This window comes from Microcebus murinus, chromosome 7, assembly GCF_040939455.1.
Source record: "Microcebus murinus isolate Inina chromosome 7, M.murinus_Inina_mat1.0, whole genome shotgun sequence".
NCBI classification, from domain to species: Eukaryota; Metazoa; Chordata; class Mammalia; order Primates; family Cheirogaleidae; genus Microcebus; species Microcebus murinus.
Window position 1 is genome coordinate 16,432,606 of NC_134110.1, and position 13,961 is coordinate 16,446,566.

The following is a 13,961-nucleotide window of genomic DNA, read 5'->3' on the forward strand; positions in this document are numbered from 1 at the left end:
GAGACTCATCCCCGTGCGAACGAGCTCTGCACGGACCTCCAATAAATGGAACTCGTATCGATAAGAGCTTCCGCTCACGCACCCCAACCAGTTTTGCACTTTGAAATGAACGTGTGACAATTGGCAACTGCTCAGGATGACAGAACATTTACAGGTGGGTGAGGCTAATGTGTGCTCGTCTTTCTCTGAAGGTTCGCAAAGGCTTCCCGAGCTCCTGCAGCCGGAACGATGCCCGCTAAGCTGCTAGCCAGGGTGGGGACAGCTGCCCCAAGGAGGCTTCCGACGTGATCTGTCCTTCCATGGGGGACCCGCTGCCATGGGCACAGAAGCCTGACCTCACCGGGAGGAAGGCTGCACGTTCCAGACACGGATGGAACCCAGCTGGGGGTGGAGGGAAGATGGAGAGAGGAAAGGAGGGGGCAGGAGAAGAGGCTGCTACTGCGGATGGATGGATGATCTGCCAGGCCAAAACCGAGGGCGGGACACAGAATCTGGGAAAGGGGAGAAAACTTTTGCCCTAATCAGGGTTGTCTCAGAAGTGAGCTGCTATGCTGCACACAGTGAAGGTTTTCAAAGCTTATGGTTTCTGCAGAGCTGCCCGGGGGGCGGGGGGCAGAGGTGGACACAGCTGTGTTTGACCTGCCTTCCACAGAGTAGCGCAATTATAGTCAGCTCTGTTTACTGGAACTCGGCATAAGACTCAATTTAAATACGATGTTCTAAATGCTTCCATTAAAAAAAAAAACCCAAACAGTGAACGGTAACCCCTTGTCCACTGCAGTTTTCTTCCTAACACTGGAAGAGCTACAATAAGCAAGGTTGAAGTGTCACGGGACCCCGGGATCTGGGGTGCCAGTAGAGACAAGGGCATCAGAAATGTCAAAACGAACAGCAGGAATGATCAAAGTTCCAGAGCCTCGCTGTGCAAGAGAACCTTCCGTGGTGACGGGGACGTCTCTATCTGTGCTGTTCAACACGGGAGCCGAGAGCCATGTGTGGCAACGGAGCACTTGGAAAGTGGCTGGTGGGACTGAGAGGTGAATTTCTCAGTTTGTTTAATTTTAATTATAATTTCAATTTGAATAGACCCAAGGGGCCCGTGGCTGCTGGGCTGGACAGAGTAGCTCCGGAGGGCACTGCCCCCTCCCCCAAAGCAACAGACTCCAGCATCGCCTTCTTCCATTATTTCAGGAGCCAAACGGCAGGCACAGAGTCTCACCCAAGCCGTGTGTTTTGATGGCTAAGCCCCTGTCTTTAAAATCCTAAAACCAGAAAGTCCTGGGCCTGAATTTTCATTTTTAAATTTAATTCTGCATTTGCATTGACCTCTGCTTTTGCTTTCACAAGATCCTGCAAAATGTTTGTGCAATAGGTTGTCCTTTGCACAGGTCTCTAGAAGGAATGTTTCCTCTAGACCAGGTTTTCTATCCACCAGAGAAAACAGGGCAGGGGAACATGAGCAGACTTCTCCCCGTCTCATCTTACAGGGCTGTCCTATGGGACGGGGAGGGATAATTGTGGTGCTGTTCTCCTGCTGAGTGGGGCCAACCTGAAAAGTTTCTGTGCAAAGCAATCCGTGGAAATTAAAATAGAAGTTTATCAGCTCAGTTCCACCCAACAAGAGCTTCTGTGGCGAGTGGACCCTGGGCGAGTGGACACTCACTGAGGCTTCAGAGCTCGCCTCCGGGTGTTTTGCCTAACTGACGCCCCCTTGTTAAGTATAGACCACAGATGCTTCTCTGGATGTCACAAGTTGGTGTCCTTCAGGACAGGAGACTGGAAAACTAGTATCTCCCACCCAGTTCAAAGCAGCCTACAGCAGCGAAGACGGTACGAGCAGAAAGATGAACAAGGCCCACCAAGTGAACGCAGGTGTACCTTGCTGGGGACAGTGCTGGGGGACTGTCTACATGTGGGGACCAGGAGACCAGTTACTCTGGAGTCACAGCTGGCAGAGACATTCGAGGCTTTCTGGATCGTATGGCTCCATGCACGTTTTAGAGGTACGCGATGCGTGTAAATGCCATTCTGCTTTTACTGGCAGAAAACTCAGAAACAGAGCAAACCTCTTCCATCGGCAGGTAAAAATGATTTGGCAAAGTCTGCCACCTTCTCTGTCTGCTCCTGGGCCAGGGCAGCTACTGCTGATTCATGGAGCTTGGGCTGAGCTGTGAGCCCAGGAACTGTTTCCTCTCATGGGCAAAGTATTCACCTGTAGCCACTTATAGACATCATTCTCGCTAAAACGTCCTTCTTTGCCTTTCAGAAATGAAACTGAAGCACCAGGTCACCTACCCATTATCATCATCCAGCCCTTACAGAGGAAATCCAGGGAAGAGCACAATCATAGCCTTTAGGCAAAGGAAACAGAACACGTGGCACATGGGGCCTGCCCTGCAGCTGGGCCCGACACTCACCCGTGCCCCGGGAGTGGCTGAAGTCGCCTTTTACCACTCGGCAGGTCTTGCCATCGCCGCTGCAGACTCCACACCGGTCTTCTTTGGCCGCGGACCCGATGATGCCATCACAGCCGATTTTCTAAAGAACCAGAGGGCTGGGTTATTCTGTGTGCAAGACCCAGAGGGGTCTTAGGAGGCTGCGCCGCAAGGCTGGCTTCTCTGTGAGGCCCAACACCTTCAGAGGCCCAAGAAAATAGTTTAACTCCTTGGAAGATCAGAGGAGAAGCAAATGAGTAGAATCTGGCCTGGATTATCTTGGTCTTTATGCCCACGTAGTTGCCAAATATATTTTTCTATTTGTTCTGGAGGAGGGAGCCCGCGAAGGCAAAAGTGCCCACAAAAGTCCCCCGGAGGCCTAAAGCCCTGGCGAGTGAAGCCTGCGCCCTCATGCCACCCGGCGTGGCCCCGGTGTCACGTGATTAGTGTTCCCCTTGGGGCTGCAAGGGTCACCTGTATCTTGGTCGAAACAAGCGATAGTCTCAGAACATACAGCAGAAACCACAGGCCTTCCTGCCGAGGTGGAGAAGCCCCGAGCTCACTGAGGCAGGGCTGGGCCCCCCATTTCTCAGGTGGGGAGACCAGGCCACAAAAAGCTCCCATCTCAGAAACCTTTCCCACAGGGCACATCCGGGAACGGAGGAGAGGCAGCTCTACCTTACGTGGGTGTGGGAAGCACAGCCCATGTTTCATGAAAAGTAGAAAAACATTTTGAACTCTTGTTTTTTTTTTTTTTTTTTTTTTTAGAAAAAGCATGAGAATTTTGTATTCTGGAAAGAAAGTTCATGTTATGGTAAATAGTGGGTGTTTACTTACTAGTTAAATTGCTTAAATGCTGCTCCCTCATATTTTTTCCTCTAAAGTGAGTATTTCCAGAACAAGAACTGGGGTTTTCCCATTGCCCTGCACCCCAAGTTAGGTATGGGTGCTTTAGACTGTAAAGTGCTCTACAGCCAGAGATCGGGCACCACAGCAACTCCGGCGGAGGCGATTTAGCATTTTGCTGCGATGCCTGGGTGGGAACGCGCAACGTGCTTCCCTTTGGCACTGGCTCCCACCTGCAGGCGGGACTTGGAGCAGAGCTGGCTGCACTGGAACCCTTGGAGGCAAATGCCCGGCTCACGCCTCCCAGACATAACCAGGATCCTCTGATTCCTCACGGCAGTGGGGCCTCAAATTGAGCCCTCACCTGCGGGGCTGCTAACCACAGGTGGCTGGACCCACCCCAGAGTCTCTGACCCAGCAGGTCTGGGTGTGCCTGAGAATCTGCATTTCTAACAGGCTCCCCGGCCACGCCGATGCTGGGACCTCACCATGAGAACCACGGCACACCATCCAAAGGAACAGGGGGATGTTCTTCGTATTTAATAGTCCTAAAGTCTCATCCTGGGATCCTTTTATTTCTTTGGGAAAGATTTAATGGGAAACTACATCTGTGTGTCTAAAAACAACAGCAGAACTGGACACATTTCAATAAAGCCTTTAAGATATTCTAAGAAGGGAGCAGGTTAGTCTAAAAATGACCACTGTGAAAACTGAAAAGGAGAAGACAAACTTGCTCAAAGTGAGCACAAAAACAGAAAAAGGGAAGACGTGGAGGCTTTAGGAGCCAGAGGCGGCCAGGCAAGGAATGGCTGGAGAAGAGCAGACTGAATGGCAGCTGGGGGCAGTTAGGCGACACGTCAAGACACTGGGGACAACCAGCTGTGATGCTTCGCCAGGGCCGACCATCCAGCAGTCACCTGGAGGGAAACCGGCTGTGACGAGGCACCTGGAACCCAGAGCATGTTGCAGGGGCTGCCTGGATTCTTGCCCTGGACTGCTAGCTGGTGGCTGTAAAGTTGCTCAATATAAAAATATAGGGGCTGTCCCCTGTTCCGGCTGGCACTGGGCCTGCCCATCTTTCCCAGGTTCTCTCAGCTCTAGACCTTCCCTGCGATGGCCTCCTCTTATTTTAAACTTACACCTTTGCTTGTTGGTAGTGAGTCTCTGGCTTCACGCCTGGTTTCCTGTCCTGCACATCAGTTAGAGTTTCCTGATGAAACAGCTTCTAGATGCTCTAAGTAAACATCCCGCTTGGTCCAGACAGCTTCTGCCGGCCCCGGGGAAGAGGACTTTTCAGGTCAGGTACCGACAGGGACTCATGCAGGGCTGCCCTTCCAGTTAGTCCTGCAGGGCATCCAGGGGCGGGACAGGTCCATGTGCTCCGTGCGCTCTGCTCAGCACTGCCTTAGGCGCCGTCTGCGTCCACACGACACAATCGAAGTCACTGATTCTGAATGTTGGAGGAGCTTTAATGACCTACTTAGGAGGCTTGGTGTCCCAAGAGAACAAGATGACCAAACCCAAGAGAACTCCAAGTAATAAACGCTCTAAAGTCTCCCCACATTATCCTGAAGATTCTTAGTTACTTTCCTACCTACACTAGAAATTCTTGTCCCCCATTTCTGAGCTTTCGAAATAGCCATGAAGTCCCTGCTCAGCATCTCTGGTCTGGGCGCTGTGCTGTTGGCTGTTCTATCCACAGAGAACCTCTAGTGCCTGTCTCTTCTCCACGCTCCTGGCCACTCCCTGGTTTAGACCCTTCTTACTCAGGACATGGACTACTGGACCATTTTTCTCCCTGTCTGTTGCCAGACTAGTCGTCACATGAGAAGATCTGTGGCCACAGATCCCCACTGCCTACCAGAAATGTCCACACTTAGGAGCTCAAGACCCTCCATAATCTCGTCCCAGCTGCTCACCATCTCAGCCTTCCTTCCTTCCCCTCCAAATGTACACGGAATCCAGCCAATTCCCAGCCTCACTCCTGCGAGCACAACGTCACCTCTCAGCTAGATGAGTTGCCACAACAGCCTCCTGACTGATTTCCTGGGATCCCCTGGGACCTCACCAGAGTCAACTCTCCATCATCAAGATCACTTCGCTCCTCCGTCACACTCAGAATAAAACCCAGAGTCTGCAGGGCCCTTACTCCTCTGTGCCAGGCCTGCCCCCTGGACCACCCCCCAACCGCCCCCATTCCTGGGATGCACCAGCCTTGCTCTGGCTTCCTTCTGCCTGGAGCTCTCTGTCCCAGCTCTCTGCCACCCTGGCTCTTCCTCAAATGCTCTCTCCTGTGAGAGACCTGCCATGCCACCCGTTCACAGTCCTCAGCCACAGTTCCTTACTCGGTCTCGCTAGGACACTATTTTCTTCTTCATACATACCCATCTCTAGAGTGATCGCGTCTGTGGGCTTACACGGGCTGTCTGTACACTGCACAGGGACAGGATCCTCTCTGTCCCGCTCTCCACGGAGGCCCAGCACGTACAGTGCCTGGCACACAGCACACGGAACGTGCCTGACAAATACCTGACGCGTGCACAAATCAGAGTCCACACTGTGTGTTTGCTGCCATGTCTGAACCTCTCATCGGCTCTTGGTCATGCCTTCGCCTCTGGTTGTTGGGTTTCCCTGTGTGTCATCTTCCCGACAGACAGGGAGGGCTGCGTCTAATAATTCTTTGTAGTCTCCTCCCACACACAGTGGCTGGTGTGGTGTTGAGCCCACTCTGTGTGTTCAGCAAGTGCATAAACATGATGACCATTATCAACCTGGGCGTGTGAGTTTTCTCATATTTGAACTGAGATTTGTCTGTACAGGTTTAATGGTCCTTGTTTGGTTGGCTATTTTCTGGCTGTAATCAGTAGTACTTGCTTTCTTCAACTTAGTAGCCATCTTCCAACTGCTGCCTCATTCTGTCTCTTCTGCTGGCAGGAGGCCACTGAGCTATTTGACTTTTAAGAGCATGTGGATTTCAGGCCAGCTGCAGAGTCATCGTGCCGGGATTTACTGGGCTCCTGGGTGAGTCCACCAGGGCCTATAGGGCTTCTCCTCCTCTTGCTGGACTTCATCCTCGTTTTGTGAGATGACATGTAATTTCTTCAGAATGGATGCATGGAAAGCAAAATTTCTGAGTTCTCCTGGGTCTCAATATCACTCTAGTTTGAGTGCATGCTTAGTTGACAGTTTGGCTACACACAGAATTCTATCTTCATCTCAATTTTCTGCCACGGTTAGCTTTTCTACTTTTCTTGGTCTTTCTCACTCATGTTGCTGGTTTTCTTCAAAGAGCTGGTGATCTCTGGTTGCCTCACATCTGAGGATGAGGAACAGAAAAGCTGAATGAGGGAGAGCTGTATTTAAAGGCGGGCGGTGCTGTATGGTAGGTTTCCTTTCAGCACCAGTGGGAAGGAAGCCGGAATCTACCCCTGAACCCAGAAGACTAAGTGTGTACTCAGCACAGAGCCACCCCTCTGCTCTGGCCATGCCTGCACAGTTCATCCCATGACTTTGGAAAGGAGGCCCTAACAGCCCGGCAAGCTCCAAGAGCAGGACCAGCCATTGCCAGCCACATGGGGTGCAGCCTGGAATCATCTCTTTGTTTTTAGCCCACCCTTCACTTCCACCCTCCATTCCCAGGTCCAAGACTCTTGGGTTGTGGTTTCTTTTTGGTTGCAACTTTCCATTTGTTCCATTTCTGGCCTCTGCAGCTTTGTTCCTTCAACAATACTTCCATCCACTGTTGTCCTCCAGAAAGACATGGAGTCTCCCTTTTGTCTGGGGGCCTCTGCTTCTCTTCACTGTTATGGTTTGTGGAGTCCCAGATAGCAGAGGCAAGAACATGTAGCTCAGTCTGCTGGCTTTGTCCAGAAGTTGCTAGGGGAGGTTCATCAGAAAAACAGGGGTGCAGGGAATGACTTCAGAGTTGTAGGCACGCTATCCATAAAGATCTGACACCCGCAGTCACACACCTCAGGGACATCAGCTACAGGGCCATGATGAGAGGAAAGACAGGAAGTGGGAGGGCATCGCAGAAATACAGACCCAAGCACAAATGTGGGGCCCACTGCCCTGCATGTTCATTACCTCTTTTTTACATGGGCTTACTCTGAGGCCAGAGTCTCTTACAATTCTCCTAAATCCCTCCAGTAATTCCACATGCCTAATACACCTTTGGACACAAAATGGGGAGCCCATAAATTCTTGACAATGGAAATGGTCCATTGAAATGGGCTCCAGATTCCAGAAATCCTAAGAACAGGTAATCCATCCATCCACTCTTTTCGTTTTTCCACATGCAATCAAAAGCTTTGTTCTGAGCCAGCTCATGAGAGAACGCAGATGAACCAGACACAATTCTTCCACTGAGGAAGCCTACATACAGGCCCTGAAGGTGCTTTGGTTTGGTATTCATTAAGCCCAGGATACAAACACAAATTACGGTCCCAAGGAAGTATGACCCGAATTAGAGTATGTTGGCTACAAGTGTACATAAAGCAGGAAAGTGCTAAAGGACAGCCAAGCGTATCTGGATCTCAGGTGTACTTGGACCTGTCCACCGTCCAAAGGGTAGAGCTATGCGTCTGTTGGACTCGTTCACGGCATGTCGGTTGCTCCAGAGGCCAGTTGTGTGCGAGAGACTTACTACCTTGCTTTCTTTGCCACTGGAGGCCAACAATAGGAATTATTAATGAGGGGACTCCTGATTTATAGGGGCTTGCTGAAAAATATACAATGTTTGCGTTTCTTTCCCCCAATTCCCTCCCACTTTTATGAGTGCTGTTAAGTTTAATTTCAGCATGTTAAGTAATTTGTGACTCACTGAAATGAAACTTAATTCAGTCCTCATAAAAACAGAATAAAATGGTATTTCCATGTTTCATGTTATGGTTTGAATCAGCCTGCTATTTGGAGCGTGGTGGAATCTACTCAAAATGCCATTTTGGAGCCTCTCATCCCCTACCAACGAGTTACTATGTTCCTCAAAATTTCCCAGAATTCCTTCAGCTACCCAAAAATAGCAAAATTTATAGCTGAAGGGAACAGCAGGAAAAGCTAGTAAGCAAGTCGTGGCACTATTTCTGCAAGTGCCGTCTTATATAAAATGTGTGTAGTTTCTACCCTTTATCTGTTGCATTAGATGATTTTATCAATGAACAGATACAGGTTATCTGCTCAATAGACTCCTGGGACTTTTTAAATGACCATTACTATTATTTTCTTCAACCAATTTTCCTTGCCTTACTCACCCTACAAGTTCCACAGGAATCCAGAACATCCCATTTTGGCAAATGCTGCAACAAGGCATAAATACTATATTTGTATTTAATTTATGATCTTATTGAAGTATGCTCAATTTTTATGATACAAATTCATTAACTGATTAATACTTTGGAGTTGTATGAGAACTGACTTAAGAGTGGGCTAAGATTCATCTTCACAGCATCTCTCTGAAGAAAGGGTACTGTTAGAAAAAGTGCAGATGATTTTTAACTTTGTTCAGAAAGCAAGTTGTTTCTTAGGGTTTAATCTTGAGAGGTGCTTGCAGGCAGGTGCTGCTGTCACCTACAGGATGGTGGCCCTTCTGCGAGGACTGGCGGACTGCCTGGATCAGAGGTCACCAGGGCGCATGCATCCAGGAGATGGCACTTCTGAGAACTGGCCGCAGGGTCCCCCAATCAGCAGGGCAAGGGTCCCGAGGAGCGAGACCACCATGGGGCATGGTGACAGGCGCCTCCACCTGCACCTCTGGGCCCTGGTGACTGTGCTGGTCAGTGCCAGGCTCGGTGCAGGTGCCAACACACATAACCATGATGACAGGAGGTGCTGAGGTAGCCTGGGGGAGGGGGTCTGGGAACAGGACCGCATGTGCCCTAACGTCATCTCCATCACACCTTCAGGGGGCTGAATGTTTGTGGTCCCCCAAAATTCACACGTCAAACCTCTAATCCCAATGTGATGGTCTTGGGAAGCGGGGCCTTTGGGAGGCGATTAGGCCGTGAGGGTGGAGCCCTCACAAAGGGGATCAGTGCCTTTGTAAGAAGAGGACAGAGAACCAGCCAGCTCTCTTTGTGCCACGTGAAGACACAACGAGAAGTCAGCAGCCTGCGACATGGAATTGGGTCCTCACCAGCACCCGACCACACTGACACTTCCAACCTCTAGAATGCTGAGAAATAAACGCCTGCGGTTAATAAGCCACCAGCCTATGGTATTCTGTTACAGCAGCCTGAACTGACTGAGACAACACCCAGGTGCAGTACAGGTTCAATGGCGCCCTGAAGACCACAGACTCGAGGCTATTCAAATGCCCGGAGGGGCATCTTGCCCTTGTTCCACTGACTGAAGGACTGAAGGTTTCACTGTCGGTACAGTGCTGACAGCGTGGAGAAGATTCCCCAGTAGGAAAGGCTGTGATTAAAACCAAGGTCATGGAAGGGGCCCATTGGCACCAATCACTCAGAGCTGAAATTATGTCAGTAACAGAGACCTCACTGGCTACAGAGTCGCAGGATTCTTAGAAATGCCTCTCCATTGGCATGAACTCTGCAGAAGACGCAGGCAAGAGGCTGGGGGTGGCTCAGCTGGTGTTGCTGTAAAGGGTACAAGAGCTCTGACTTGGGCAGTTGTTACCCTAGGAACGTCAGTCACTGGGCAGGATGGCCCACGCGGTGTGTAATTTAGGAAGGAAATGAACTGTGCTTGGCACGCTAGCAGGCTTACCAAGAACTATCAACAATGCCCTGATTCAGTAACAATGACAAGGGCTTTGTTCACGCTGCCCAAGGGGCTGGGCCTTGAACATTCTTTGCTACGAGGAAGCATCCCTGACGGCCAGGCTCAGCCACTCATCGTGGCCTCCTCCCCGCGGAGGCAGCCTTGCCAACACTGTCGGGCACCAAGCGTTTATCACCCGAGCTTACCTGTATTTGATAACACAGCCAGGTGGCCCCAAAGGAGTCTGGATCTTGTCAAACTTTTCCCTGAAAAATCCAGGTTTGGAACTGGCTTGGACTTTGCAGGAAAAATAAATGCACTTGGGCTGAAATGGTCTGCTGTGGGAATCACCCCAGAAGTTGTCTTTGTCTGTCTTCCTGTCTCGCTTCCTTCTATTCTGTTTTTCATTCACGCACCAAAACATGGATGCTACGTACTCTGCAAGGCACCTGGGAAGCCAAGAGAATGAGCCAGGTCTGCTGCCCATGTGGGCAAGCGGATGTGAGGCTCGGAGGCCAGTGTCTGGCATGATAGTCCTCTCTTCCCCATGACCCTGGGGACTTCGATTTTTCCCAATGTTTTTAAGATTTCCCTGAAACTGAGCAGTAACTTTGGAGGGTGTGGGGACTGCAGCACCAAGAGCCACACAGCTCCTGGGAAGCAGTTTCCTTCTTCCAAATACACTCAGAAGGCCCCTCCGTGGCCCTTGACAAGCAGACTGCTCGGTTAGTCTCACGGAGGGGCTGGTCAAGCGAGGCCAGGGAAGCGTGAACACTGGAAGAAAGACCTGGTTTTCCTTTCTACACCAAATGTGTGGCCATCCTGACACTGACTGTCTGCTTCAGACTCCGGCAGCTGCCATCTCCGACGGGTCTTGGGGGGCTCACCTGCTGGGGACACGGTTCAGGGAAGGTGACTGCAATGATGACGAGAACAGGCATCCGTGACCAAGGGAGGAAGGGCTCCCTGGGTGCTGTGGTCTGAGTGTTTGTGTCCCCCAAATTCCTATGTTGAAATCCTGACCCCCAGGGTGATGGTGTCAGGAGGTGGGGCCTTTGGGAGGTGATCAGGTCCTGGAGGTAGAGCCCTCATGAACGGGATTAGTGCCCCCATAAGAGAGACCCACAGAGAGCTCAGTAGCCCTTCTACCACGCCGGGACACAGGGAGAAAATGCCATCTATGAGAAACAAGCCCCGACCAGGCATCAAGTATACTTGTGCCTTGACTCTGATATTCCAGCTTCCAGAAAGAACCACAAGCAACAAGTTTCTGTAGTTTATATGCCGCCCAGCCCACGCATTTGGTTACAGTAGCCCAAGGGGACCAAGACACGGGGGCTCTCTCACAACACGCCCAGACTGAACTGGAAATACATGGTGCCTGCGGCATAACCCAGGTGGCATCGCCTGAGCCATGTCCCTCTAGGCACAGGAAATACTCACCTTCATGACTGCCCCACCCCCCATGGCCCCACCAATTCCAGCGGCTGCACCACATCAGGAGACGCCCGTTCTGAGGGACAAACAGGGTCACCTCTGCTACCCCAGGCCAGGAGCACTGCCTAGGGAGGGCTCGGACTGCAGGTGGCCTGAGCTCGGGCAGAGTTAATGCAGGTGGAGGGAAAGCTTCCTTTCTTCCTTCTTCCCTCCCTCCTTTCTCTCTGTCCTCATAAATGACTTCATCACTGTCCTAACGCGTTAGGGACATCCCACGTGAGGATGGAGCCGGGGACCGTATTCCATGGGGCAGAGTGCTCCCCCAAACCAGGCATATCTACCTGCCCGGGTCCCACCTGCAAAGGACTCTGCTCAGTTCTACTACAGCTTTCACGACGACGCAGGGCACAGCCTGCCCATGTGCCGCCCCGCCTCATCTTAGCACGCTGCCTGCCCTTTTGTTGGTCTAGAAGTCTAAAGCAATTTAAAAAAGTTTTTAAAAAGATCAGATTGCTCCTGTTCTTTCAGCCACCTCAACTCCCTGTTGGCTTGCCGGGGACCTGCCAGACACCTGTGCTCAGTCACTGCTAAGGGCAGGTGGCACAGCAGGTGCCACTGGCTGCAGGAGGCAGCACCACTGGGTGCCTTCCCGAGTTAATCCACTCCCCCAGGGGTCCCCAGGCCTCAGCTCCACCGCAAGCCCCCACCAAGGACACAGACAAAAGCACATCACCTGGCACCTGCCGTGCACGCAGAGGTCAGTCTCGTAGGGCCCACAGGGTGTGCCATCCAGGACCCTGTCGGCCACCAGCAGCGGAGACTCCTTTCCGAGGGGTGAGCAGTAGAGCTCACATGGCTTATCTGAGGAGGGAAAGGTAGGTGGATGTTGACGTGGGAAGGGGCGTGTGGGCCAGGCAGGCTGCAGGTACCCGTGGGCAAGGGGAAGCCCCTGGGAAGAGAGGTTGGCACAGGTAAATAAGGGTCTGGACAACTTAGCGCATGTCCTCGGGTACATACTCCATCTCCTGCAGCACAGGGAAAAAGGCCCTCGGGCTCCAGAGAAAGACAGCACAGGTATGGGGCTGCTTCTCCTGTTCTCTTTATCCTTTGTAAAGATACAGCACTTCCTCTCCCTTAAGGCATTAAGCATGCCAGGCTGACAAAGGCAGTTGTGTGCTAACCTCTTAGTAAGTTGAATGTGGGTCAAGGGTGAACCCAGGAGCTGCTCTTGCAGTGGGGGTGGGGAAGGAAGAGGGGGCTGGGGAAGGAAGAGGGGGCTGGGGAAGGAGGAGAGGGTGGGAAGGGGGGGAGGGTGGGAAGGGGAATGACTTTGGGTGGGGCAGTGGGTCCCAGGGGTCTCCATGCCAGAGGTTTTGTTGAGCGTGTTAGCCACCAGGGGCTGTCAGGTAACAGCTGCAGAGCTGTGCAGTGGGGCACAGAGGGCCTGGAAGAAACTGGGTGGGGGTAAGGCACAGAGAGGGGACACGTGGGCTGCTAAGGAAACTCGTAAGAGTCCTGTGCGGAGACAGGATGGAACCCCAGTTTCTGATGCTCCTGGGGCCACAGAACACGCCCAGCTCTCTCGCCTCTGCCTGGGCTGTTCTCTCTGCCTAGAAATCCCCCCTACCTTGACCTCCTAGAAGGATCCCACCACCCTGGAAGCTTCCACTCCAGAGCCGCCCCTCTCATGCCGTCTCTGACGTGGGCAGGACGGGCACCACCACACGGATTCCTCCATCAGAGCCCTGGCTATCAGCCTGCTGCTGTGTAACTCGGGCACCTGCAGATCAAGCGATTTATTATACGGCAGGCCCCGCTACTGAGGGAGCGTGACCGGGACGAATTTTAATGACCTTTGGACTGGAGCACTGAGGAGCCCTAGAGGGCAGGGGACCAAGTTTTCATCTTTTGTCCCCAGACTGTGCCCAGGGCTGGGCCCGCAGAAGGACTCAGTGTATATTTTTGAACAAATGAGTGGACTTTGTTCTTCTCTAAGTAATTGAGCAAGAGGAACATGCCTTTTTCTTTCTCTCTCGGTCACCTAATGCCACTCATGTGACTGCTTTGCACAGGCAGCCTCCCGAGAGCTTTGTCCCCACCTGCAGCCTTCCCCAGTGGGTTCTTCTGGTGGCCTGGGGCTAACAAGGGCAGGGGCAGAGAAAGGCTTCTGCAGCTGACTTGGCCTCAGAGGAGCTCAGCGTCCCAGCTGGAGTGTTCTCGACAGAGTAGATGCGCCGTCTCATCCAGCCTCTGGGGCTCTCCTGACTGGGTGACTAAACCACCCCTGCGAACAGTGGCCTTCCAGAGCCTTCTCCCAGAGCTCTGCTGGTCAACATGATGGTGGGAAGTCTTGTCTTGGAGCACCAGAAAGAAGCTCCGGGGGTGTGGTGGAAATGCTTGACATGGTCCTTCCAGTTAGTTGTGGGGGAAGAAAATCTGCTCTGAAGAACAGACTAGAGATCTCCAGCTTCCCAGGTCGGCAAAGTAACAATGCGCCGACATTTATTCATCCAACACGCATGAGCC

At 52.0% G+C, this 13,961-nt stretch overlaps 1 protein-coding gene across 1 annotated transcript in view; it reads right to left on the bottom strand.

Moving 5' to 3' along the window:
• Positions 1-1,513: 1,513 nt before the first annotated feature.
• The window catches only part of LOC105871276 (A disintegrin and metalloproteinase with thrombospondin motifs 17), a 200,756-nt gene continuing 188,308 nt past the window's right edge, over positions 1,514-13,961 (bottom strand). Inside the window, exons 12-13 of the mRNA XM_076004811.1 lie at positions 12,169-12,296; positions 1,514-2,538 (exon numbers count right to left, since the gene is read on the bottom strand). Coding sequence (XP_075860926.1) covers positions 2,305-2,538; positions 12,169-12,296 — 362 coding nt within the window. The 3' untranslated portion in view covers positions 1,514-2,304. The remainder of the gene's footprint in view (positions 2,539-12,168; positions 12,297-13,961) is intronic.